The sequence below is a fragment of the Sceloporus occidentalis genome, unplaced genomic scaffold (assembly GCF_023333645.1).
Source record: "Sceloporus occidentalis isolate IW3139 unplaced genomic scaffold, rSceOcc1.0.p SCAF_8, whole genome shotgun sequence".
Classification (NCBI taxonomy): Eukaryota; Metazoa; Chordata; class Lepidosauria; order Squamata; family Phrynosomatidae; genus Sceloporus; species Sceloporus occidentalis.
This window is the reverse complement of record NW_028316988.1, coordinates 39,742,299-39,770,184: the sequence shown is the minus strand read 5'-3', so window position 1 is coordinate 39,770,184 and position 27,886 is coordinate 39,742,299. Positions and strand designations below refer to the sequence as shown.

Sequence of the window (27,886 nt, the reverse complement as noted above, 5' to 3'; positions counted from 1 at the left end):
GATAGCCATGCAGTGACCGAAAGCAGTGCCTCCGCACAAGCAAGGGGGAGGGTGTGGAGTGCCAATGAAGTTTTGGCCTTATTGGAGATATGGAAAGAACAAAAATTGCAGTCCAAATTAAAAAAGAATTACAGAAATTTGGATAAATTTAAAGTTGTATCTGATGAAATGGCAAAGAGGAACCATGTCAGATCTGCCGAGGAATGCAGATCTAAATCAAAAAAATTGAGATTTGAGTACAGAAAGGTTGTGAAACACAATCAGAGAAGTGGAAGCAACCCTATTACATGTCCCTTTTATAGGGAACTAGAGGAAATCTTTCATGGGGATGTTAGCATCACCCCTAACAGGTTATCCCGAAGTCTTGATTTTGAAAGGGAGGGTGAAACCACAAATGTGAATCAAGAAACCGCATCCACCTCCATGGCTAACACAGGCGAAGGAAGCACCCAAGAAACAACTACCAGACAAGACAGTGATGAAGGCAAGTTGCCCATCTGTAATGCCTGAAGATTTCTGCTATGTGCATGACAACATTATTTTGTTAAAAAGACAAAGGCTTTACTCTTTTTTTCCCCTTGCATTTTTCAGATTCTGATGACACTTGTCTCGATGACACAGTCATTACGATACCTGTCACAATTTTGGAAAGTGGACCTACGCAAATAGCAGGTAGTCATATATAAATTTCTGTCAATTTCTGGATCTCTGTTTTCTTCATAAATATTGTGAACCTGTATATGTGTTCAAAAGAAATAACGTTGGTGTTTAATGCTCCACTTTGAAGGTGCGACTGGAGAACAATTGGGTGACTTGGAAAGACGTGCAGATGATACAAGCGGTACAAGCAATGGTAGGTAGCATCTGCTTTTCTAAGAAAATTCTTTGTCTACAACCCTTTACATGATGCTACCATTAGAAATAAATTTCCTTCCTGTGGGCTTAATCTATTTTCACTAATTTTTAAATTTCAGTACCTAACGATCCAGAGGACGAACCACCCAATGTATTGCTGTCTCCTGGAACAAGACTGCGTTCAAACAGGAACAGGAATCGTCGCGCCAGAAGAGGAGAACATATTGCGCGCACTATAATGCAGAGTGCAAGTCGAGAGGCCCAACTTACCCGGAGAACACAGGAACGGTTCATGGAAATTGTACACGACAGCATGAAAGACTGTAGGAGGACAGAAATGGAACTTGTACATATTATGGAGGAAGATGTAAGGAGAAGTGCACAGGACAGACAGAGAATGTTGCAGTACATGGAGACCATGACTGAACTGTACCGGAGGAAAGTAGATCATGAATGTGCACTTCCAACGGGGCAACATGATACTGTTGCCCAAGGAACTATGCACACATCATTCAGGGCATCTCCGTGTGATATTCCTCCTTCAACACCAGGCCCAGCTGTCTTTACAGATTTCCAGGAGCAACCATCCACATCAGATTTTGGTGGGAAACGTCAAGGGAACAATTCCCCTGAACTCTTTGATGAACTTCCTCCTGCTTATGCTCCTGATGGTTGTCCTGTCACTCCTAGTAGTGAAATTAGAGATGGTGACAACACAGTAGAGAACATCAACAGGGATGTTCAGAATGTTGTTGCAGTCACTGATCCCCCAGAAAATGAAGGCTGCATTGGAACCGTGCAATGTGTGAGCAATGCAGGAACATCTTCCTTGCAAGGCGCAGTTGCACCTGTTCAAAACCAAGATAAACCATGCAGTTCTCGTACTGGGAGGATAATCAAGAAAAAAAAAATATTTTCCCCATAAGGGAAACATATAGGGAAAAGGTTCTGTTTTGAAACCTCAGATATGTTTCAGCATTCTATGTTTACCCTGTTACGTGCCCTTTGTGACCGATAAAGAGGGACTTAAACCATTTCTCCTTGAACCACATTAAAATTTCATTTTCATGTTAAGGAAAAGTTTTGTATGTCACCATGTGTATATGGATATGTTCTCACCTAATGTATATACAGTGTATATAAATGCGTGCTTTGTTGACATAATGGAAAACAAGCCACCAGACGGTTTTTTTCCAAAAGAAAAAGGATATTTAATCGTGTTTTAAAATGTTAAGTTATATTGTTGATAAAATACAGCTGTGTTCTCAGAAATTGGTCTACCGTCCTTAATATACCTAAACATTTCCACAACAATAGCAACATTATTCAGCAATGGTTTCTAGAACAGCCTTCCTTTTGGTTTTCAAGGTAGGAAACATGATGTATTACTATAAATGTAATATAAACAAGCCATTTTTACACCATTGTTTTCCTATATTGCCAAAAAAGGATATTTGAAACATCAATATAGCAATTGTATAACACTTCAAAATAGATTTCCAAAATTTGGGTAAACCATGAAGCTAATCTATAACAATCGGGTATTTATACCCCACAATAATATAAACACCACTAGCAGAACCTGATTGGGGAAAAAAAAGTTAAAAGAAAAAAGAATCTAAACAACCGTGATTCAACATTGCCGTCTGGTAAAGTTATTCACATGTTGTACATGACATGTTGTCAAACACATGTATATCAACATTTGTAGATTGATACAAAGGTAAACCAAGAAGAAACGTTTTGATCAGATCAATGCTGTTGCCATAACTGAGGTGATGTTATGAAACATCAAATAATGTCAGTTTCTGGTGTTAACGACCCAAAATAATGTTAGTTACTGCAGATCTAACAGTTTGACCCTCTTTTTTGTGATTTGTAGAGTGTCCTCTGATGTTATTCGCTAAAGCGGGGAGGACAATTTTCGCAGGTGGCTCTACATCGGGATCAAGCACTTCTCCCCTCGTCTCGCAAATATTGTGCAGTATGGCACATGCTGTGACAACAGAGATGAAATTTTCCTCTTTCACAGTTAGTCTACCAGACAGACACCCCCACCTAGATTTCAATCGCGAAAAAGACCTCTCCACCACGCATCTTGCCTTGCAATGGGCGGTGTTATAAGCAAGTTTGTCAGGTGTTAATTCTCCACGATATGGTGTCATGAGCCATTTCCTGATTGGGTAGGCACCATCCCCTATAATCAGTGGAGGAATGGCTACATCGTGGACATGAAGGGTGGGATTTCCGGGCACAAAACAGCCTTCATCCATCACTTGACAGATAGCGGAATTGGTAAATATGTGGCTGTCATGTGATCTCCCACAATTCCCTACTTCAATGTCAATAAACCTCCCACTGTGATCTGTAGTTGCTTGCAGAACAATTGAAAATCCCTGCTTGCGGTTGATGTATTCCTCTCTGCGTCCCAGCGGTGGGCAAACAGAAATATGAGTGCCATCAATAGCTCCTATGCAGTGTGGGAATCCGAGTCTCTGAAATCCATCCATAATCTGAAAAAAGGCAAAGGTATAATAAATTTGGGATATCAAAAAAGTGGGTTAACATATTTCATATCTGATGATGCATTATTATTATTTGGTATATGAAACTGGGATCAAAGAGACAAAAGCATAAAAAGGACAATAGAAATTATTATGGTTTATATATATACCTAGAACACACTGAAGGGGAATCCAGATGTTACTTGTTCACATATCAACTCTTACAAATATATCAAGATACATTTTTTCAGAATTGCAAACCACAACAGCACAGCTGGATAAGAGAGAAGCCAGCAGCAGAGATGCACCTCCGAAGTGCATGCTCCAAGCCCAGGACCACCCCCCAGCACAGCTGGATAAGAGAGAGGGCAGCAGCAGAGATGCACCTCCGAAGTGCATGCTCCAAGCCCAGGACCACCCCCCAGCACAGCTGGATAAGAGAGAGGCCAGCAGCAGAGATGCACCTCCGAAGTGCATGCTTCAAGCCCAGGACCACCCCCCAGCACAGCTGGATAAGAGAGAAGCCAGCAGCAGAGATGCACCTTTTAAATCCATGCCCCAAGCCCAGGATCATTAACCCACCCCCATAATTGCAAAGGTAATTGAAAGCCTTTCTTTTTTTCCCAAACAAGGAAAAGGCAGGATGTAAACATATCTTAATGGTATTACATAAGCAAAACCTATCTATCTTTAGATATGCATTAATGCATTTGCACCCAGAAGTCTTAGGTTTAAAAGTAATATTGATACACACCGTGTGGTAGTTTCCAAGCTGGATAGTTTTCCTCAGCAGCAGCTTCTCCATGGCAAGGCACACCTCGATGGCGATTTCTGCAGCTGTGGATGCTCCAACCTCGAAACGGGAAGCCACCTTCCTATACATCAGAGGGCTTGAGAGCCACCAAATAGTCAGGGCCACTCTCTTCTCCACCGGGATGGGACTCCGGAATCTAGACTCCCCACGCTCCAGCTCTGGTCTCAAGATGCTGGCCAGATCAAAAAGGGTTTCTTTAGACATGCGGAAGTTAGAAACCCACATGTCGTTATCCCATCTCTGGAGGACTTCGTCACTCCACCAGTTGGTCCGCTCCCGGGGTTGCTGCCACCAACGTGGGATGCGAGGCCAGGTCGCCATCCATGCCAGACAACTGGATATATCAAGATTGCTGCTGGCAGCCATGACTGCAATCTTACTCAGAGCAGCCCTCCGGCGCGAAATGAGGACCAGTGATTGAGCAATGCGACTCATTCTTCTCCTTCTTCGCTCTTCTTCTTTCTCTACCATGCTCACAAGATCAAACCATGCTTTCTCCGACGCCATCTTTACACCCCACAAGGAAGTCACCGGACGACTTCCGGTTAAAAACAACCACCGAGTGGCGACGTCATTGGTACACCGCCCCCAAGATCTAATACGCATGCGCTATAGCAAACCGTTCTGAGAACGGTTTCAAGAAAAAGGAATCGCAGTGCGGTAAACTGCCGTTCTGATCACGTTCTCATCACGTTTTGATTGCTAATGCGGTAATATCCGTTCCAGGAACGGTCTCATCACGTGATGATATGGAACGTTCTCAGAACGCAGTGCGATAATCTCCCTTGTTTGCCGTTGCTTTAACTCCAGTTCTTCCTCTTCTTCTTTGTCTTTCATCTCAAACTTTTCTTAAAAAGACAACCAGTTCCCCCACCTTTGCTTTACGTGTTGATTTCCCTCTTTCATAAAGGTTAACTAGTTGAGCCAATTCATAACCAATTTAAAAAGTGAGCTGTTTTGCTTGCAGTATGAAATCCCATTATAGATTTTTGTTGCCTCTAGCTAAAGGGGGTCGAGCTACGATTTCAGTTTTCAAAGTAGCCACTTAATGCTATTAAGATGTGTTTTTCTAAAGAAGGCTTTTGAAAATAAACTGAGTCTCTTCATTATATGTGAAACAGTATTAAATAATACACATTTTATGGTAGTTTTCATAGGGTGAAGGGTAAGAGTCCAGAGGACAGAGCTCTGCCTCTTGTTGCAGCGGCTCTGCAGTGGGCATGATAGCTAGTAATCTGTACAGTTAAATATTCATTCTTGAGCTGTTACAGTAATTAAGTCCCACTGCAGAGGGAAGTGCTAAAGAGCCTCTGGAGGGGACATATCATATACCAAATGTAATCTTACAAATTAACAAAGCTTTCAGTTATTTAGTGGTGTTGCCGTGCTAATCTCCCCACTGTGTTAATCTTAAAACTCACGAAGCCCTTTCTCTTCCAGCAGTATTATCAGGGGTTCTTTTAACAATGATTCTGGATATCATCACCATCTAACATGAGGACAACAGAGAGAAGAGAAGAATGGATGACTTCTCCAAATCTTACTGGAATCGTAGAGTTGGAAGAGACGTCAAGGGCCATCAAGTCCAGTCTCCTGCCATGCAGTAATACACACTCAAAGCACAGATGGCCATCCAGCCTCTGTTTAAAAACATCCAAAGAAGGAGACTCCACCACTCTCCAAGGCAGTGTATTCCACCATCAGGATGTTCTTCCTAATGTTGAGGGGGAATAGCTAGAATCTGTTGCTCTGGGCCCTATTCTCTGGAGATGCAGAAAACATACTTGATCCATCCTCAAAATGTCATCCTTTCAAAAATTTAAACAGGGTGATCCTATAACGGGAAATTCCCATTCTTTCAAAAAATGCTGGAGAAATAAAGATGGGTAGGGGGCAACAAGATCGGGTATGTGATGTCCCCAGACGGGGCACAGAAGTGTGTGATAACACCTTTTAAAAAAGTTTTCAAAAGTTTCAGCCTGCGCTGAGGTTGGGAGGAAAGGCAGTGCGATAATCTCCTTAGTCTCTTAGCTATGATCTCTTAACCATGATTAAGATACAGAGGACACTGTGACCTGAATCATACTACTTAGGATCTGTCTGTACTGTAGAAATAAAGCCATATGGCACTACTTTAACTGCCATGACTTAATACAGGCATTTGTGAGATTTGTGAGATATTCAGGCTTCTCTGCTAGAGAGCTCTGGCCCCACAATAAACTACATATCCCAGAATTCCATAGGATGGCATCATGACAGTTAAAGTGATATCAACCTGCATTAATTCTGCAGCCTCATTCTGACTAATGACAATGCTGGCCCTGACTGGGAGGACTGATGGAGAGACATAGTGGTTAGGGCCTTTGATAAGGCCTTGGAAATGCCATGGAGCCATCAAACTCCTTGGGTGACGTTAGGCCTGTTGCATTTTTATCATGCAGGGTTATTTTGTGAGGATCACTGAAAGAAAATCAATACTTGTTAAAGAAAAATAACTGTCCAGTTGGTGTCAATGGGTAATTCTCCACAGGGCTAATGCTAGCTTCGGAAAAAGGATTTTTTCTCAGAACTGTAGAAGGGAAGAATTAACTTCCATCCCCCTGTATGCTGCCTTCCAAATAATTATCAGAGCCCCTGCAGCAGGGGCTATTTGCATTTTTAAAACCCTGCACATTAAACAGACAGGATATCTAAGGCATATCTAATTTGGCCCTGAATCAAAAATAGTGCCTACCATACCTCTAGCATTGGACAGCTGCCTGGTTTCTCCTATAGCAGGTGGAACCTTTGGGCAGAACTCGAAATTTGGAAGCTGTAACATGTTCTGCTGTTTGGGATGTCATAAAGTCCTCAACATCTGAGCACTGATGGAGAAGCAGTCTCTGCAGCCCAAGAAGGGCAGAGCAAGCAATGTCAGGAGCCAGCTTTGCAACTGGGTTTCCCAAGCAATTAAACAGCCGAAAGTATGAAAGTATGAAAGACTGGGCAATGCAAGGAAAATATTCTTTGCAAAGTGAAAAGAGCAAGAGTCAAAGGCTCTGGAATCCCATGCTGCCTTTTTAATTGGAGTTGTCTTTTCAAACTGTGCTTCGTTGCGCCAGTATTGTTTGGGGCACTGTGATGTGCTCCTGTTGAGATTTTGAACTGTGTTGTTTACTCAGTGCTTGCTGAAGGGAGAGTTCAGAAAAGGTGATACAATATCCACATCTGAAGTAATCTATCTCTGTGTATGTTCCTGTAGGATTTCCAGCTATAGTTGCAGTTGTTACAGAAAATAAGGTCCCTCCCTGAGCATTAAGTTCAGCATCTGAGGCCCCTTTCTTCTGCTCCAGTTATGAACACTAGGGACGGGATCTTCTTTGCGGTTGCCCCAAATCTTTGAAATGTCTTCCTCAGGGAAATGTGTATAGAATTCCCTCTGTTGCCCTTTAGGAAAGCCCTAAATACTTTTAGAACAAATTCTGGTCTACATTTCTATGATTTTATGGTGATTGTATTTAAAAATGATTGTATAGTGGGCCCTTGGTATCTGCTGGGGTTTGGTTCCAGGATCCCCTATGGATACCAAAATCCAAGGATGCTCGTCTCATTACAGACAATGGCACTGGAGTTTATCACATGGAGGAAAATTGCAAGTTTAAATGGGGTTTATCTCGTGAAAATCTCACAATTACTATTAAATTGCAATTAAGATTTTCACACACAGCGGTCATTATCCTGGGAGTAACCAGGGAATAACGAGGCAGTAAACATCAACAGATAATTCACCGGATTTTCCTGTGAATGATTTGTTACTGTTTATTGCCTGGTATTTCCCAGGTCAATGGTGCTTTAATAACTTTTGATCGTGATGTCGTATGAAAAACTTTATCGCAATTGCACGATTTTCACAGGATATTTCTGGGATAATGGTACTTCATTCATGATGCCATGTGAAAATCTTAATTGCGAATGTGCAACTTTCATGGGATAAACCCTGTTTACACTTCCAATTGTCCCTGTGTGATAAACTCCATTGTAAAATGGTGTCCCTTATATAAAATGGCAAAATCAAGGTTTGCGTTTTGGAATTTATCCAAATTTATCTATTTGTGCAATAGATGTCTTTTTATCTATCCAGAGAAACCCTTCTTTCCTAAGAATCCAAGACAGACAGTTCAGATAGAATACAAACCAGCCCATCTGTTATTACTTGAAAGAGAGAGAGAGAGAGAGAGAGAGAGAGAGAGAGGAAGAGATAGAAGGAGAGAAAGAAAGAAAAATGCCATCAGCTTGTTGTATTTTCTTAGACAGTGACATGCTGACTGGTATTCTATCATTTTTAAAATGGCTATGAAAGGGAGCTGGCACGAATTGTACAAGCTGCCAGTCTTGGATGGCTTGCAAATGTAACTAGTGTGCAAAACAAGCAACTTTGAAGGGTATACCTAAACTTAATTAGTCAGCAACCTGGGGTTGTTAGTAGATCCTTTCAGATGATGCATCAAAAAAGGCTAGATGAAACCATCACTTTATATTTGCATGGCCTTGGTTTTGTGGATTCTTTTATATTAACCTTTGCGCTATATGACATCTCCCTAGAGCAGTGATGGCAAACCTTTTACAATTCGCGTGCCGGGGGCGGGGCTTCTACTCCCAGGAATGGGGGCTGGGCTTCCACCCTCCAGGGGTGGGGCTTCTGCCCCCCTTTTCAGAGGGAGGGAGCCTCTGGCTCCTCCCGCCGGCCCCTGAGGGTCCCTTTTGGGGCCGTCAAAGGCCGAGAAATGGGCCGCGGAGGACGGCATGCTGTCCTACGCAGTTTTCTGGCTCCTGAGGGTCCCTTTTGGGGCTGTCAGAGGCCGAGAAACAGGCCATGGGGAACAGCGCGCTGTCCTCCGGAATTTGCCGGCCCCTGAGGGTACCTTTGGGCCATCAGAGACCAGCAAACAGGGAGGAAGAGCCGTCTTGGCTGTTCCTCCTCTGGAGCTCTCTCTCCGGAGGGAGCTCTGACGGAGGAAGGGCCGTGACAGAGCCCAGGAGCTGGCACGTCGCCGTCCTGGGCTGCCCCACAGCCATTCCTCTTCCTGAGCTTTCTCTCTGGGGGGAGTTCTGATGGAGGAAGGGCTGTGACGGAACCCAGGAGCTGGCATGCCGCCGTCCTGGGCTGCCCCACGGCCGTTTCTCCGCCAGAGCTCTCTCTCCGGAGGGAGCTCTGACGGAGGAAGGGCCATGACAGAGCCTAGGAGCTGGCACGCCACCATTGCTCCTCTTCATGGGCCCTTCCCTGCCCCCAGTTGTCTATCTGGAGACAGTTGGAGGCTGGAAAATGTCTCTGGGGAGGAGCAACTTGCATGCACCGTTTTCCCAGCCTCCCCCCGCCATTTTCCCAGGCTCCAGTTGTCTCCAGTAGGCAGCTGAAGGCCAGGAGAATGCTGAGAGGGAGCCAGACACGCGCGCCTCTGGCTCCTTCTCCCCAGCGCCATTTCCTGCCTTCCTGCTGTCTCCAAGAGACAGCGGAAGGCCCGAAAATGGCAGGGAGGAGGAGGAACAGGCATGCGCGTGCCTATTTCTCCTTCCCCCGTGGCCCGTGCCTGGCGAAACGGCCCAGAGTGCCACTTCCGGCACATGTGGCATAGGTTCGTCATCACGGCCCTAGAGTCTTAAGAGGACAGAACACATTGGAATTATATATCAAGAGCTGACTTTTAGAATTTATGTAACTGAGGTAGATCACTTCCATGCACTTAGTCTCTGTTTCCTTTCAAAAAGTTAGGCAATTGATAATTATTCAAGAGGTATGAATCAGGTATGGTTCTCCACCTCTATCTGTTATACAGGGATTGAGAATCATAGAGTTAGAAGGAGAACTATGTCTCGGAACCATGAGGTCCAAGGGTGACATCAAAGGCTTTCTCGGTCAGCATCCATAGTTTTTTTGTAGGTTTTTCGGGCTATGTGACTGTCTTCTAGAAGAGTTTATTCCTGATGTTTCACCTGCATCTGTGGTTGGCATCTTCTGTTAAGGCAGAAAATCAACAGACATTTTCACTCATCTTATGCTCCATATACTACAGTCTTTGGGTTTTGCCAAGTTATATGCCCTTTAATTTGATGTTATATAAACAGGCCAAGGAGTTGCCAGCTGAAAAATATCCAACCTGTTACAGGTGTACCCTAGTCCCTTAGTAGCTGAGATCTTCCTTCTTCAAATATCATTTAACACCAGACTTTCTATGGGGCCTTTGGAAAACAACTGCCTCTTTTTTCAGTCTCACCTCCTTTTTTTGTAGTACGGGTAGGGATGCCATATCCTTGCGGCCCCCAGTACAAACCTGCTTTTGGGGGGGCCCTGCCTGCCCCGGCCCGGTTCCCCCCCAATTCCGGCCTTTGTCCTGGGCCCAGCCTCCGGAACAGGCGCGCTCATGCGGCCATTACTGCAGCCGCTAACATGGCTGGCTGGCCACCCACCTCCTCCTCCTCCTCCTCCTCCATGGCCGTGCTGCGCCGCCCTCCGCCTCCACCACTCCTTCTCCACCTCCCCCTAGCGCAGCTGCTGCGCAGCCCGCAGCGCTTGCCTGGGCCACGGCCGGCGGCAGCAGCGCCGCTCGCCCCTTTTGTGCGCTCGCGTGCTCGGCTTAAGGTGAAGCGCTTGCCTCCTAAGCCTTCTGGCCAGTGGCAGACGAGCAGGGGCTGGCCTAGTTTCCAGCCCCAGTCTGCCATTGGCCAGTGTCAGGAGCCTTGGAGGAGGAGGCGGAGGCAAAGGAGGAGGAGGCAAAGGAGGAGGAAGAGGAGGCAAAGGAGTAGGAGGAGGCAGAGGAGACAAAGGAGGAGGCAGAGGAGGCAAAGGAGGCAAAGGAGGAGGTGGCGGCAGCGGCAAATGAGTAAGAGGAAGAGGAGGAGGTAGCAAAGGAGGAGGATTGGTCTCTGGGCCAGGGGGAGGGAAAGGTTTTTAAAATTTTTTTAAATATATACAACCCAGCCTTGGTTTTTTATTTTATTTTATTTTTGTTATTAAATAACAAAGTGTCCTCCATTTTGACCATGTCTAAGAAACATGCATTTATATTAACATTTTTTAAAAAAAAATCATTATTTTTTGGCGTGTCCTGCATTTAAAAAAATGTGTCCTCCATTTGCAAATCTTGTCCTACATTTGTCCCGGTTTGGAGCTCCTGACTTATGGCAACCCTAAGTACGGGGATATGAATTCTGGGACATCTTATAAGGGCTGTCGTTTGACACACCAGGATATACAGGGCTCAGATTTCTACCCAGCTATGAAAGTTTCTTTGTGGCTTTGGACCAGTCATTGTCTTTCAGTGTAGCCTACCTTACTTGCAATTTGTTGAGCTTTTTGGCAGGAGAGCACAGGATAAATTATGACTGTGAGGAGTACTGACATAATGAATGCAATGCACTTTAATGTACATTTAAAATTCAACACAGATGATGATGATGATGATGATGATGATAGGAGCAGCAGCAGCAGCAGCATCTTAGCTTAATTTTTCCATTAGTTTGCTTCCTCACTTTACTCATTGTCATTGTCTGGTGCAGATTATTATAAGCATTAGGACTGTCTAGGATTAATTAATACTGGGCAGAGTAACTGTAGGCCTGCCAATAAACTAACATTTTGGCTTGGGTTTTGGTTTGATTTTTAAAAAAAGTTGTACTATCAGTGTGCTACTCAGGTCATACAGATTTCCCCCAAGCTCAGCTCCGTATCTGACAAAGGGGAAGCAGAATTTCTCACCTTATGTTAGGGAATGGGGAAAAGGAATTGAGATGAAGATTGTAAATCTTGTTAAAAAGTGGAAATGCTCTCATCTTTTTGTTGCAGTGTCACAAATGAAAAGGAACTACAATCCTGGAGTGAAAATATTGGATCGTTGATTCCACTCAGTGCGTAAAACTGAAAGACTCTGCCATCCTTGCCTCAGTTTCCTGACATGTACAACCACTTTCTGAAGCGTCTTTCCCCTCCTTTTCCAAGTTCCTTTTTCTCAGTGTATTTCCCAGTTTGTTTCATTCCTTTCCGCCTTGCTCTGGTCAGATTCCATATGTCTGAGATACCTACCATGGGGAATTTTTCAAAAGGTACCCCACAAAATGACTCCTCTCTCTTGGACAGATGTAAAGTTTTAGTCTCAGCCAGTTTGGCTTGTTTCTTTCACTCTCAACACAGTGACTGCAAACATATTGATTGTTCCCAAAGCACTCAGAATGTTTGTGAACATCCCATGCTATTCAGTCAGTTCAGCCAATTGGTGTCTAAGATTTCCCTGTTGCAAAAACAACACTATATTGATTGCATGTTTGGTGTTCTCTTTTAAAGAGATGTGACTGTATTGCTCACTGTATTAACCGAGGGCACATGTCTGATTAGAATCAAGTCCTTCCTAACGCAGATTGCCAGTAAGATTAATGGCTTGGCAAACTGCTGCTATTTACTACCTATTACTTGAACAAGAAAGGCAGGGCAAGAATTAATGCCACCACGATGAAGGCATCTTTGCTGAAATCATGTTGGTTAACAGTAATAATTACTGTGATCTAGGTAAGGGCTAAATTATCCCTCTACACCTGAAGCCCATTTTAACTATCAATCAGATTACACAGAATATGGGACATTTTATGTTTGTGATCTTCTTCGTAGGACCTTGACCATTCACTACTGTTGTTTATTATGCTTCTCCTTTTGGATTGTTTCATTTCTTTGTGGAAAATCTTGAAGGCTTTTTCTTGAAACATCTCATGGCGGGGATCAGCTGAGTGGCTGCCAGTTGCCAACCACTACTGCAAGCAATATACTGTATATACTCATGTATAAGTCTAGAAATTTTAGTCAAAAAACTGACCTCCAAAACCTGGGTCAGTGTAAAGTCTGTACTTTAACTCTCATCAAAAAAGGAACCATGCCTTGGTGAAAGGCAAGAGTGTTAATATGTGCTGGAAGAACTGACCCCCTCTGTAATCTCTCATCCCTCCAGCCTTTAGGATGAGCACAAACAGTTATGCCTGCTGGGATTTTGCTTGATCTTTGGCATTGCTTTGCTTTGCTTTGTGTCTTTTCTTTCTTTTAAAATTGAGTACTTTTCATCTTATTTATGAAACAAAATTGTGAACTTGGAAAGTTCTTACCAAAAACAAACCAGGCACAGTTACCAACCCATCCTAGTACTATCTTGTCTCCTAATTGAATAAACTAACTCATTTGCTATAGAACACTGGTAAAATTTTCAAAGCAACAAAAGTGTCCACGCAATTTTCTGGCAGAGGAAAATTACAGTTGTACCATGCAAATAACAAAACAAAATGATATCTACTGCCAACCATTAACTGCGCTGTCTTTTTGTCTTAATGAGTGAATGTTACTTTGTGTTGAAAAATCATAACCTGAGTGCCGTTCTCCTTTAAATCCTGCCAGTGATCCAAGGCTGCCCTTGTCATTTCTCTTGTCAGGGGAAGTTAATCAAACGCCATGACCTCATGTGATGTAAGCTGACTCATGCCACATTTAGTTATGGGCATTACCGAAAGACTTTGAGGGCCAGGCAGCTGGGAGTGCTTTTGTGGCTTGAGCCCCAACCTCTCTAGTACAAGCAGATGCTGAATGTTCTGCTATGGGCACCCACCATAATCGCATCCTTTCCAAGCCTCTTTCTGGCTGCTATCTGTTGTTTAACAGCTGTAGATTTCATTGCTTCAAAAGAAAAGAAGTGGAAGCTGCTGCCTTCTTGGCTGGCAAAGTTATACCAAGTCTGGAAGTTGTTATATCTGCATCTGATATACTTCAGTAATTGGGTTCCCCCCTCCCCCTTCTTGGTTTTTGTTGCAAATACTCTCAGCTCTCCTGCTGCTTTGCCTTTTGTCATTGTTCTTGCTTTGAAGCCGCCTTGTTGCTGTTTGTAGCATGCCCTTCAACTTTTCACAGATGAAAACCAGGATACATGTGTCCAGGTAACATCAGCGTGAGATCAAGATGGCAACAGTTATTAGTGAGGAAGAATAAATGAGCTAGGAAAAGCTGTGGCTGTTTTGCTTTTGCCTGAGCCTACTGGGAAGGGAAAGATTCTGCCCCTTCATCTTCTCTTGCCCCTACTGTGTTCATACAATCATAGAACCACAGAGCTGCAAGAGACCCCAAGGGCCATCCAGTCCAGTCACCTGCCATGCAGGAAGACACAAGCAAAGCAATCGAAACAGATGGCTATCTAGCCTCTGTTTAAAAATCTCCAAAGAAAGAGACTCTATCACTCTCTGAAGCAGCATGTTCTTCTGTTGAACATCTCTTACTGTCAGGAGGTTCTTCCTAACGTTGAGGTGGAATCTCTTTTCCTGTTGTTTGTATCCATGGCTCCAGGTCCTATCCTAACCCTATCCTCTGGAGCAGCAGAAAACAAGCTAGCTCCATTCTCAATATGATATCTCTTCAAATATTTAAACATAGATGCATGTAACCCCTTAACCTTTTCTTCTCAGGCTAAACATACCTAGCTCCCAAAGCCACTCCTTACAGGGCATGGTTTTGACACCTTTCACCATTTTGGTTGCCCCTCTCTGGACATGCTGCAGCTTATCATCGTCTTTTTTGAAATGTGGTGTATGGAACTGGACACAGTATTGCAGGTGAGGAGGTCTGACCAAAGCAGAATGGAGTAGTATTATTTCCCTTGATCTAGACACTATACATGTCTCGATGCAGCCTAGAATTGCATTGTTGTTGTTTTTATCTGCCTCATCGCACTGTTGACTCACATTCAGCCTGTGGCCCACTAAGATTCCTAAATCTTTTTCACATGCACTGCCATCAAGCCACATGTTATCCATCCTGTATCTGTGCATTTAATTTTTTTTCTGCCTAATTATAGTACTTTCCATTTCTTCCTGTTGAAATTCCCTTTGTTAGTTTTGGCCCAGCTTTCTAGTTAATTGAATGCAAATGACTTTTGCACTTTGAACTCAGTTTTCAGGAATTGAAGGAAGCGGAGGCCAAAACAGGAAAGTGAGAAGAGGAGAGAAAAACTAGCACATTTTAAAAGCAGCTCAAAACGTGGGCTGACAGAGGATTAATAAGGACTGTCCCTGCCAAGTTGAGAAAGTTGGAGGGTATGTTGTTTGGTTCAATGAGGCAGAAATGCAGATTTGTCTAACCCTTGGCATGCTGGTTCCAGAGTTTGGCTGATGCCTGGAGGACTTGGGGAGAAACTATTCCACGCTATCTTTGAGTCAATCATACATCTGTTTGCCTCTCTTGATTTTCCTCTACTTGACTACTGTGTATGAAATATACATAGTTGATCAGTAGCTGAATGTGTGTCTGGACTCTTTGGAACAGGCAAGGGATGACTGTATAATGAGGCAGAATGAAATGTTCATGTTGGGTGGCAGGTGCTGGAAGACAGTGATAAGAAGTTGGGAGTACATGCTTTGAACCCATCAGCATACCTTCCACCCCCTGAAGCTAGCCTTCAGGAATGGTTTGGGATGTTCTTCCATTGCTTGTGCTGCATACAGTTTTGACTACCAGTCCAGTCAACTTTTGTACATGAAACGAGAAGAAGCACAATTTGTTCATTGCCCCAGGCAGCAAAAGTATCCTGATCATGGGGAATAGGCAAAGGATTTGGAGGAGCAAGAATTTGGCTAACATTCTTGAAACTGACATAGTAAATTCAGGGACAGATAGTTTTATGAAATTGTCTGTGCCTCTCTCACTGACCCAGTGTGGAATCCTGAATCATTTGCTGATATGTCGGGATATTAACTTTGAGAGTGCATCCCATTGAATACATTGCTCTCTTTGTGTGTGTGTTTGTTTTGTTTAGCATTTATTCACTCAATCTGAATGCAGCTATTTCCAGTATAGTTTACACATATACACAAAAGGGGTCTGATTTTTTGAACTGCTCCAAGGCCCCAACTCCCTGCATCTGGTCTTTGAGTGTGGCCTGTAGAAGGGAGTCAAAACTGAACAGGAAGCAGAAGAATGAAAAGGAAAAGGCTACACTCTACAGCTTGGTACCAGTTATGGAGGGATGTAAAAATAGAGACTAACTAGGTCTAAACTAGTATCCAGGTGTGGTTTAGCAGGTCTTAGAGCTCTAAGAGAAACCCTTTTCAGACTCATTTGTGGGGAACAATGGATAGGACTTCTCTGTAGCTGCTTGCAGATTTTGGAATTCGCTCCTGAAGAGGCCAGGATGGTTTCACCTTGCTTTTCTTATGCCATCAGTCTTTGAGATGCTGGCTTTCAAAAATACACTGTACTGTTTTATGTTTTGTTTGCAGTCTTTTAATGCATTTTAATGTTTTTAACTTGATTAACTGTTTAATTGTCTTTTAAATAACTTTGGTATTTATACTTGTATTGATTTTTTGGGTATAATTTTAAATCTGAATTGTTTTTATTATGTAACATACCTTGAATCTCCTTATTGGGAAAAAGGATATAAATGTTGTAATAACATTAATAACAATTTATAGCCTTCCAGTAGGGGAAAAAATAAACTAGAAATTGGCCTAGAGGGAGTCAGGGGAGATTGCTACACAGGTTATTAAAACCACAACTACGGTAAGAAAATAGCATGTATGACAATACTTTTTGCACGACATTGCCTCCAGCCCTTAGCTGCTGTGTCTCTGAAGTATGGTTAAGGCATCCCTTTTCACCGATGGAGAAAACCCATCAATAAGCTCTCAGTTGTGCTAGTCCTCAGGTGTGAAATGTCTGGGAGAGTTGTGATACTGGCAGTCATTTGTTGTTGGTGTCTCCTCCTCTCCCCTTGTCCACCGTCCCTCTAGCTATTCCCAAGTATGCCGATTTCCTTTATTTTTTTAAAAAACTGAAATCACATTAGCTTAACTCTGGAATTGAACCAAAAAGTAAAAATAAAATGTAAAAACCTGAAAAGCATGTTGGGTAGGGCATAGAGCAGGGAGGGCAGGGTTAAGGGGGGGTGCAAAAGAGAGTACAGTGGTAGAAACAACTCCAGTTGTACCATGGTGAACATGTGTGATAATATCTGTTCTCAAACCAGTACATTCCCATTTTCATTAACTAGTGTGATTGAAGTGAGAATGGGGCTCATGTGATAACGTCTTGGGAATGGAGCCATGAAGGCCAAGCAATGAAATGACACCATGCATGATACTGTGACCTGGTGAGATAAAGCAGACAACCCAATGCAGCCCTTTATTTCCTCATTCACACTGGGGTTATGCTTTGAAACCCTGCAGTGTGGCACTCATGGGGAGCAATGCCACACTGTAGGGTTTCAAAGCATAACCCCAGCGTGAGATGACACTTCTTACCCATGGGAACGCTAAGTCCTCACAACCCTTGCCTGCAGCAATTCCATCTCAGGCATCTGCACAGCCCATAATAATGTAGTGATTTTGCATGATCCTTCGAACATTACAGCATGTAGTTACAGTTTTATTAAGTGAACACCCATGTATTACTTCTTATGTATTCAGGGCACTCAATTTAATTTGTCACGAATACCTAGAAATGTCACTCATCTGGCTTAGATAGACTTACAAAGCTGTAAGTTTTAAATTGTAATGGGATTTGTATCTACTCGCTTATAAAAGCTTGCTCATTTGGGTCTCTCTCATCCTGTTTCTCTTTCAAAGAGCACTGGCATTATTTCCTACAAGTGCTTTGTATTATTTATCATAATGCTTGCTTGTACGTTTTTTAATTGGTTCTTGGTTTTCTTCAACCTCACTGTAATAATTTGATTTCTGCCTCCAATATTCAATCAGGCTCGCCATATGTTGAACATCATTTACACATTAAAAAAAAAAGTCTGCTTGCGAATTTGCTTGTTGGATTTTCTTTTGTTTTACCTTTTCAGAAATGGTTAAGAGTTCTCTCAGTAAGGGCTTCTCAACCATCTGCTACCCTCTGAAATCTTGTGCTAATGTAGACATCTGCAGTTGTGACCCCAGGGTTATTAAGCAGCCGTGTCCCGTTGAATGCCCTTGTGCGTGGCTCTCAACATTCAACGCCATCGACAAGGAATTGCTTTAGCTGCAACAAATGCTATTAAAGTGTGCATGGCAGGTGAATATGGATGCACAGTGCCCATGCCATTATTGCAGAAGGGTCAAAATTGATGGTCTGGGAATCATGCGAGTGGTCTGGAAGTATATCTCCTCCCAGTTAGCTATAAGTTCAAATGGGAGCCTTCTTGAGATAGATTGGCAATCACATTTGTGTCACCTGCAATCCCTTTTGTGGGATTTGTTTGTTGCATCCTAAGGAGTTGTTGTTGCAGTGGTTTGCATTGAGCCAGGTTGTCCTTTGAAACTCAAGGTCATCTGGTTGTTGGTAGCCTGACCGGATGGAGATTGAACCCATGTTTCTGGCTTTTTCATCTTGTTGCAATTACATACACATTGCATGTAGGAAGGGATGGCTCTCTGACCTTTGTAATACACTAAGAGATACAGTGTGCTTGTGTGTGTGTGTGTGTGTGTGTGTGTGTGAGAGAGAGAGAGAAATAGATGGGGAGAAAGAGGCTGCATCCGCACTGCAGAAAAAAACCAGTTTGACACCACTTTAACTGCCATGCCTCAATGATATGGAATTTGGGAACTGCAGTTTTGTGAGATATTTAGCTTTCTCTGTCTGGTGTCAAAGCAAACTACAATTCCTAGAATTCTATAGCATTGAACCATGGCAGTTAAAATGGTGTCAAACTGGATTATTTCTGCAGAGTGGATGCAGCCAAAGAGAGAGGGGGAAAAATAATCCAGTCTACAGGGTGTATTTCCGTGATACTAACATCTGGAATGTATGTATAAAAAACGGTCTTCCTGCTATCAAACAGATAGTAGACTAAGAATATGTTATGTTACTAGACAAGGGAGACATTTTCCAGGAGTGCTGGCATGTTTCTCTGTCGGAAGAGGCCATTTTTAAACATTCTGCTTTACATTGCAATTTTCATTGCTCAGTGTGAAGCCTCTTCTCATCCTCCTCTTCTTTTAAAAGAAAGAAGAAGAAAAAATTGAGAATCTAAAATATTTCGGTCATACCACCTTGGTGTTTCTTTCTTGCTCATATGTGCGCACACACAACAGTTGGATGGTTTATACATGTATGTTCATTGCTTACTTGCTATAGCATCATGTGATGACTTAACCAATTAAAATTTATTTGATTTTTGCACAGAGCCAATTCACATATTCAGATAGCCATCACATTGTTGTTGTTGTATTTATTTGTATCCCAACCTGGAACTCAAAGTGGCTCAGAATTTAAAAGAACAATACAGTTAAAAACACTCAAAAGTGAATCTTAAAAGAGAGAGGAAGAAGTGCATGTAAGAGCAAACTATCTGTTTTACTGTGGAATTACGACTTTTTACCAGCTGAGAAAAAGAAACCTGTTTTACAGACATACTTACATGATCAAGTACCTTGGGATGAAGAAGAAGAAGTGCTTGAAGAGCTCCTGAGTTTCTTTTAGTTTTCTGACTTTAACTTTCTCCTTTTGATGTGTAAACAGATCTGAAGTGAGTTCAGGGCTGATACCCCACAACTGCATACGAATATGAGCAAGGCTAATTTGATAGAATGAGGTTCTCACAATGTACAAGTAAAAGCTGTGTTGAGGATCTAGTCTTGCCGAGTTCTAAGACCTTGACATCAGATTGCAATGGATATGCAGTAGTAGAAAAAACATTGGGCAGGCCCAGGATATGCACAACCATTAAGGATGACTTATTGCAGTCAACACCAGAATAGGAACACCTTCTTTTCATGGTCACCATCCCAGTCAGCATGTCCAACTAAGTATAATGGGTTCTGGGAAACATGAGTTCTGGGGAACACATCCTACTTGAGGACATTCCCTTGGCCACTGTGGGGACAGAATGCTGGACTAGTTAAGCCATTGGTCTGATCCATTAAGCCGTTGTTCCTAATACTCTGTTAGAGTTCACACACAATCTGTTGCACTCAAGAGGTTATCTTTAGTAGTCAGTTGCAAAGCAACAACTTGCCCTTCCACTTCATCAGGCCTTATGGAGGTGAAGGAAAACAGTATGCAAAGGGATCTTGTAGCACCTTTGAGATTAACTAAAAGAAAAATGAGAGTGACTTGAGCTTTCCTAGACTTGAGCCTACTTCCTCAGATGCATGGAGTGCATGGAGGGTCCAGGGACAGACCAATATAAGCAGGCTGTGAGAGAGAATGGCAATAGAAATGCAAAACTATTTTAGGAGGAGAAAAGAAGATTAAGAGGTGATATGATACCACTTTTTAAATATTTGAAGGGATGTCATTTTGAGGAGGGAGCAAGCTTGGTTGGATGCAAGTTACAGGAAAAGAGATTCCATCTCAGCATTAGGAAGAACTTCCTGACAGTAAGGGCTGTCCGACAGTGGAACAAACTCCCTCAGAGTGTAGTGGAATCTCCCTCCTTGGAGGTCTTTAAACAGAGGCTGGATGGCCATCTGTCGGGGATGCTTTGATTTGGATTTCCTGCATGGCAGGGGGTTGGACTGGATGGCCTTTGAGGTCTCTTCCAACTCTATTATTTTATGATTCTGTGATTCTATATGTCACTGACAGGTATATGTTGTTCACCATGGTGACAGGGGCTCATGTGTTATGACTGCAGTATCAGTGTGGAATTGAGCAGTTGAGAGGCTTTATGCTTTTAATCAAGGGAATACCTAATGCACCAAACTCTAGAAATGTTTGCAATCAGGCTTTTACTTTCAGAGACCCCTTGAAGAACAGTAAAGGTAGTCTCTTCACATGAATAACCAATTGTAGAGGACGATGCTAATCTCTGCTAAGACGAGGAGCCAGCATTGTCTGAAGATGACTCTGGTGGTCATGTGGCCAGCATGACCATATCAAACACTGTTACCTTCCCACTGAAGTGGTACCTATTTATCTACTTGCATTTGCATGCTTTCGACCTGCTAGGTTGGCAGAAGCTGCGACTAGGGACAAGAGCCCACTTGTCATGCGGCACTTGGGCCTCAAACTGTCAACCTTCAGATCTTACGATCATCAGAATTGGCGTCTTAACCATTAAGCCACCCCAGCTTAGTGAAGAATAGTATTTACAGATAAACACAACAAGATCCAGGATGAAGCTGTCCTTCACTTATGTCTGTAGGAATGAGAGGGCAAAAATTGATTTCCCCTTTGTGGATTCCAGCCTTTGCAGTTCAAGGCTGGAGAGGCTTGTGCTTTGTCCCAGTGAGGCAAGAAAAGTCCCCTGAGTCCACCTTTAGTACATCTTACGAGCTCAGTTGCTCGTTTTTCATTAGGTTCTTTCCTGATTAGATAAAAATAAAAGTTGCTTGAGCATTCATTTCTCCGGTGATGCATAACAAATTTATGCAGATTCAGGTAAGACTAATCTGCATGTGAAATAGAACAGTGTGATTACTAACCCATGTGCACCTGTACTGAAGTTTCATCGGGCACAGATTATTAATGGGCAGAATAAAGTTTAACCAAGTATGGAGGGCTGTAAAGTTTGACTGAATTAATGAGAAGGCTCCAAATGAAATGCTATTTGAGAGCAATGATGCAGTCTGCCCAGATGTTCTGACATACTGGATGAGCAAAAATTCCTCTTTTGTCAAGATGAAGTTTTGCTTCTATTGTATGCTTAAGGATTGGTCTGTAGGGTTTTTGTTTTTGGTGAGGTGCAAATGCTTCCAGCAAATAAGATGGTCACTTAGTCTTGAGATATATATTATCTCCTCCCTTTTCTGTTAAAGTGTCATAATTTAATTAATTACTACCAATTGTATCCCAGTTTTACCTGGGTTATAAGCCTTTTAATCCTTCCAAATTGCTATTTCTCTTCTGTTTCTTCTTTGTTTTTGTTCTCTTTTTCACTGACTTTTCTCTCCTGTATACAAAATTCATGTGGGTTAGTTGCTATGCTGTTTCTCTTGCTTTACCACTCTTTTCTTTTCTTGCTGGGATTATACTCCATTCATTTTTTGCTCTGTTAACTCTCCATTTCTCTTATGAGTCCCTCCCTCCCTTTTAATGTTCTGAAAATTTTGGGGCCCTTCAGAGGAAAGCAGAACAAGGAGCAACCTAGTGGGCTTGTGCAGCAATGCATCTCCTAGACTTTCTCTGCTTAGAGAAGCTTTGGACAGTGATGTAGACTTCAGTCATTTGCCTCGGACTTAGGTCACTTCAGTGACTCTACTTGGACTGAACTTGGCAATAACTGATGCACTGACTCAACTCGACTTGAGTCTTATATATATTTTAGTGACTGACTTGCTGGCCTAATTTCATTCAGAAATTGCAAATACATTAGGCAATGGGTTTGAGGCATGGCTTAAGGCTGCTGAGCAGCCTGTTCCTGCCGTGCTTCAGAGGAGCCTTCTAAAGCTTTTCAAAAGATTTAGAAGTTTCCTTCCACCTCAAGCCTGTTGCCTAATTCATTTACTGTTCCCCTCTGAGAATTTTTCTTTACCTAACTTGGTGCATATCTTCTTGATTTTCTAGTTGTTGAAACTTCACTTGCCACATACCCCCACCTCCTTTTTTCTAAAGTTAAAGTTGGCTCCCAGACGTGACACTCAACTTGAGACTTGACATGAAAGTATCTTGCAAGGGTCTGAGACTTGAAGGTAGAGACCTGAGACTTAACTTGAGACTTGGAGTAAAAGATTTTCCGTTGTGTAGAGAAAAGACCAACACCTACATATTCTGTTAGCCAATGCAGGAACCTTTTAGAATTAAGTGGGATATGTTGTTTTTGTGTGCGTTCAAGTCATTTCCGATTTATGGCAACCCTAAGGTGGTCCTGTTATGGGGTTTCCTTGGATTTGTTCAGAGGAGGCTTGTTCTTGCCTTCCCCTGAGGTTGAGAGAGTGTGACTTAGTGGGTTTCATGGCTCAGCTGGGAATCAAACCTCTGGTTTCCAGAACTGTAGTTCAATACTCAAACCATTATGCCACGCCGGGCCTCTTAAGTGTGTTTTTATACAACTCTACTGGGTCACCTTCAATGTACCTCACTGTCTATTTAAATGTTTTACATCTTGTCTTTTCATGAAGAGAGTTTCATATGCCGTTATTTAAAGCATACCAATGACCTTTATGAACCCAAACAAACATGTTCAAGTTAAGTATGAATGAATCTGTCAAGTCTCTGTTCCTGTAAGTTTCCCACCCGCTCACCCATATGTCTGCCCTGCCCAATTCTGTGTATTTGTGATTTAAGAAAAAGATGTCTGCATGAAAATTCACTTTTTGAATATGTATTTTGTCTTCAAAAGACACATTTCTGAAATTATTATGTGATGCTCTTTTGAGATGAGAACACAAGTAAAATTAGCATCTTCATTTGAAAGTTGATATGGATCAGATCTAGTATCAGAATTGGTAATGATCAAATTCCTCAAGCATCTCTAAGTTAGGGATGGGATGGGGTTCTTGTAGGCATGATGGCTTTAGTACAAATAAACAAGCGAGTGTTTGATTCTTCTGTGGGCTGAATGTTCCCTGATTTTTAGTGCAAGTTCTTTAATTATACAAATAATTGTACAAATAATAGGGAGTGTGTGATCTCAGCATTATACATGAGTCAAAAGATCATGGTTATTGTCTAGTTGCACTTTCTATAATCTTAAATCCACATTTTTTACTTCTAGGAATCACAGTGTATTGTGTAAGCAACTAATAGCCACTGTTTCCTATCTCTCGTTCCCTCACATGACCATGCGCATGGCCACATGATTTCAAGAGCACAAAAAAGTAAACTTTGAAACAGGCATTGGCATGCAGCCTAAGTTTTTAATGTCTTAATTGCATCAAGGAATGTATTGATGGTAACAAAGATTGTCTTGGCTGAATATGGGGAAACAGCAAATAGGCCAGCTGTTTGCAAATTATTGAAGAAAGTCCTAGATATTGCTGAAATGAATGAAATTGGCAAGCAGATGGGCCTTATAAGGGAGAAAAATGGCCTCATGTTCCAGTTGAGTTTTTGAATAAATAGTCTTTCCCTTTCTTAATCACTGGAGTATGTATGGCAGAGAAAGCAGCAACACCAGAAAGATATATTATTTATACATTGCCATAAAATAAAACATTAGAGTTTTGTGAGCAAAAAGCAGTTCCCTGAATACTAGGAGGTTGCAGTATAAGCGCTGAAAGTGGGAAAGATCATCGGAGAAGAGGAGAGGAGAGGAGAGGAGGGAGAAGCAATGGAGGGCTGTAGTGTCTGAAAGCACATCTCTTCCGATATAAGCATGGCATTTACAACAGACACACTGAATATATATGATAGGGAATTCTCTGCAGTGGCCCCTTGTAAATCTCTCTAGAGAATTTAGAATGGCTCCATCTGTGCTGAGCTCTCAGTGGGTGGTTAATACTAGCCTTTCCTTCTTAAAACTGACCTTTTGAAAACGTATTTAAATTGTTCTTAAAGCAAGTTTTTGTATCTGTTGTTGCATATCACTTTAAGCCCCTGATGGCAAGCTAGCAATGATGAAGAAATACTTTTAATGTTTCACACACACATAGAGAATATATGCACACGCACACACACACATATGCATAGATGCATGTATATTCAAACACACACTCATATAAAGATCGTTGTGGAAGACTGCAAAATTGTAGTGGTTGAATGATTTGAAAAGCCTTCCTCTGCCCCACTATTGATGATTTCAGTTAGCTGTAATTGCGATTTCGCTTCAGTGTAAACCAGTTCTTGGGAAGTGATATTGGCTCCAGTCTCATCTCTTGTTGTCCATGACACTATTTGCTCTTGAGAAATATTATATCTGGTCAGTACTAACATGGACCTTCCTGTCCCCAAATTTGTATGAACAGCTATTGTTCAGAGCCTGGCTGTGCGTAGTTTGGTAATGAAATGTGATTGCTAATGTTGGAATTTGCCTAAAACAAACTGACATCAAATAATCAAAATAACTTAACACCATGGCACTGACTGACAACATCCAGGAATATCAAAATGGGAGAGCTGACATTCTGTCTAGCTCATTAGCATTTGCAAAATGGATGCTCCCGGGGAGGGACTCCAGCATTAAAATTCCCGACCTCTCTCCACTATCTCCCCCCTTCTCTTATTTTCCTAGTGAAAATAATAATAATACAAGAATGTATTCATTAATATTGAGAAATGTTGTTGAGAAAATTGTTTTTTGTTATTTGTTTTGCATCATTTCTCACATAGGGAATAATTTAAGCAATTTTTCCACCTCAAGCTCATTGCCTAATGGATTTGCTGTTCCCCTCCAAGAAATGTTCCCAATGCGCTGGAGGTTGGGTCTTGCCGACTTCTTGAACTGAAATGATGCCAGCATGCCGGTCCCTAAAAACATACAAGTCCAAAGTCAGCAATAAGTGCATTGCTTATTGCTGAGTTGAGTCAAGTTGAGTCACTGAAGTGACTTGAGTTCAACTTGAGTCGGAGTCAATTGACCTGATTATACATCGTTGGTGATAGGTTCATCTTAGGGTCACCATAAGTCCGAAATCACCTGAAGGCAAACAACAACAACAACAACAACAAGCTTTAGGAAATACTTAGGAGAGTTGCTAGAACTTTTTTGTCTAGTCTAAGATGAAACATTTCCTTTTGTTGCTATGGAGAATGGCTGGACAATATTGAGCTAGTGTACATTTGATGTTTGGGCACATGATGCATCCCTCTCTTCTTCTTTTGCTAACTACCACACTGTCATTTGTATCCTCACTATTTTATGACTGTCAAAAAATCTTGACCAATTACGTATTGTACTACACACTGCTATGCTTTAGTGTGCATGTGTGTTCACTCAGACACATGTTAATCAACACAGCTGCTTAGTTTTTTGGGGGAAGAGCCTCCTTATGGTCATGGCTAAGGGTACTACCATGGTGAATGACTACACTTCCCAATTTACCACTGTGCAACTGAAGACAAGCAATAATATTTAGAAGAAATAATGCTAAACTTCTGCTATAGTGTAAAATTTGGATTGATGAAATCCGACTAGGCTATCTGAATGGATAAATGTTCTATGTGTGCGTCTTGGAGGTGCTGGACAGGTTTTCTAATAATGCCATTCTCCATGGGGAGGGATATTAAAAACAAATTGATGTCAGATTTCAGAGGTCAGGAACCAATTTCAGGGATCAGATATCAAGCTCACAAAATTGGTATTTGCATTTCCTCTGGGAAACCCAACCCCAAACACTCCATTGCAAATGCCTGCCTTTGTAATTCACTGTGACATATTCCTTAGCAATCTTCCAACACAGAATTCATTTCTAGAGCTTGCTGGAATTGTAATGCAAGAACTGAAGCCTTGCTAGCTGTTGTGATAGAAGAATCAACGTCAGCTGTAACAGTGTTTGATATATATTAGCTTGCTGATCTACTGAGCCCCTGTTCTATATGTTGCAGAAAAATACACCTAGAGAGCCTAGCAAAGGTCTTGAAATGAAATTGGGTAGAACAAGGGTGTCTCTGTTTTGAGGAGGACTGGACAAAGTGTCCTCTAGTGCATTGGTTCTCAACCTTTGAGTCCCCTCCCACTGATGCTTTGGACTTTTATGTCATGGCCAGTGGCCAGTGCAGATGTAGTGAAGGCAATCCATGCCTGATTCAGGGTTTTGGCCCTGTGTCCTGTAAACATGACCCAGTGGGCTGGGGTGGGGGGATTCAGAGTAAATAACCCATAGACAAGCCTTTTGGCAACTGCTGTGTTCCAAGCAACATTAGACAGTTGAATACTAGCAAGCCTTTTGACAACAGGGATATAAAAAATATTCACAATACCTAAACTCTGACATTTTAAGGAACTATCCAAAGTGCTGAACTCTGTCTCCAAAACAGGTTCAGCATCTTCACTAGATCAATATAGCCCAGTCCCTGTATCTGCAGCATTGGTAACTGGTTTCACTTACCTGTATCTGAAAAAAAAGGTCTCTAGCCATCTTGAGGTCCTCAAGTGTAACTCTTTGGTTAGCTACTGCTGGAAATACAGTGTTTGCTGTTAACCATGGTTTCATATATCACAGGATTGGATCCCCATGGATGTGAGGGACCTACATATCCTTTAGCCTAAGCCAAGGTTTCAAAATTCCAGCTTTCAGAGACACCCAAGTCAACTCTCAGTCAAAGCTTCCCTCCTGTACACCTCTAGAAGAAAAGAATTAATGACTGGACAGAAGAATGGACATTTCCTTTGTCCATTGCTTTCCCTTCAAGTGAGAGAAGGACTAAAGCTACATTCCTGGCCAGAACAGAGGGAGGAGAACCTCCATCAGGGATGCTAGGATGAATCCAGCCTCACACCTGGATATGCCTCCCAATATATAGTGATCAGTCAAACATTTCAAGCATTACTGATAATTGTGCTCATCTGTGTTGTTTAACTTAGGTTCCCACCTTTTTTCTATCAAATTAGTATTTCAGGAGGATAACAAACATCACTTAAATAATTTAAGCATGCAAAGTATTAAAAGCATCACAATAATCAATGTGCATCAAAACAGTTTCAAAGGTCAGGATGAAAAGCTATGTCTCCACACCTTTTCCATGAGCATCTGAAATGGGAGTCTAAAGGAAAGAAGACCCAAGCCACATCTCTTTGGCACATGTACCAGGGTTAAGTGGCACTAGTCTTTGGAAGTCTCAGTGGCCATCAAACCTTCATACAAAGATGGCTGGTTTGGGGATTGCATACAAAGTTCAAGTTTTGCTGGA

General features: G+C 42.2%; 2 protein-coding genes across 4 annotated transcripts in view; both read left to right on the top strand.

The window, feature by feature from the left end:
• LOC149308718 (X-linked interleukin-1 receptor accessory protein-like 2) overlaps positions 1-27,886 on the top strand; it is a 473,813-nt gene that overhangs the window by 47,076 nt on the left and 398,851 nt on the right. The window lies entirely within an intron of this gene.
• Positions 691-1,900, top strand: LOC149308719 (uncharacterized). The gene is made up of 2 exons (XM_089536355.1): positions 691-853; positions 975-1,900. The coding sequence occupies exons 1-2, from the start codon at positions 772-774 to the stop codon at positions 1,778-1,780; spliced, it is 888 nt and encodes a 295-aa protein (XP_089392481.1). The 5' UTR covers positions 691-771; the 3' UTR covers positions 1,781-1,900.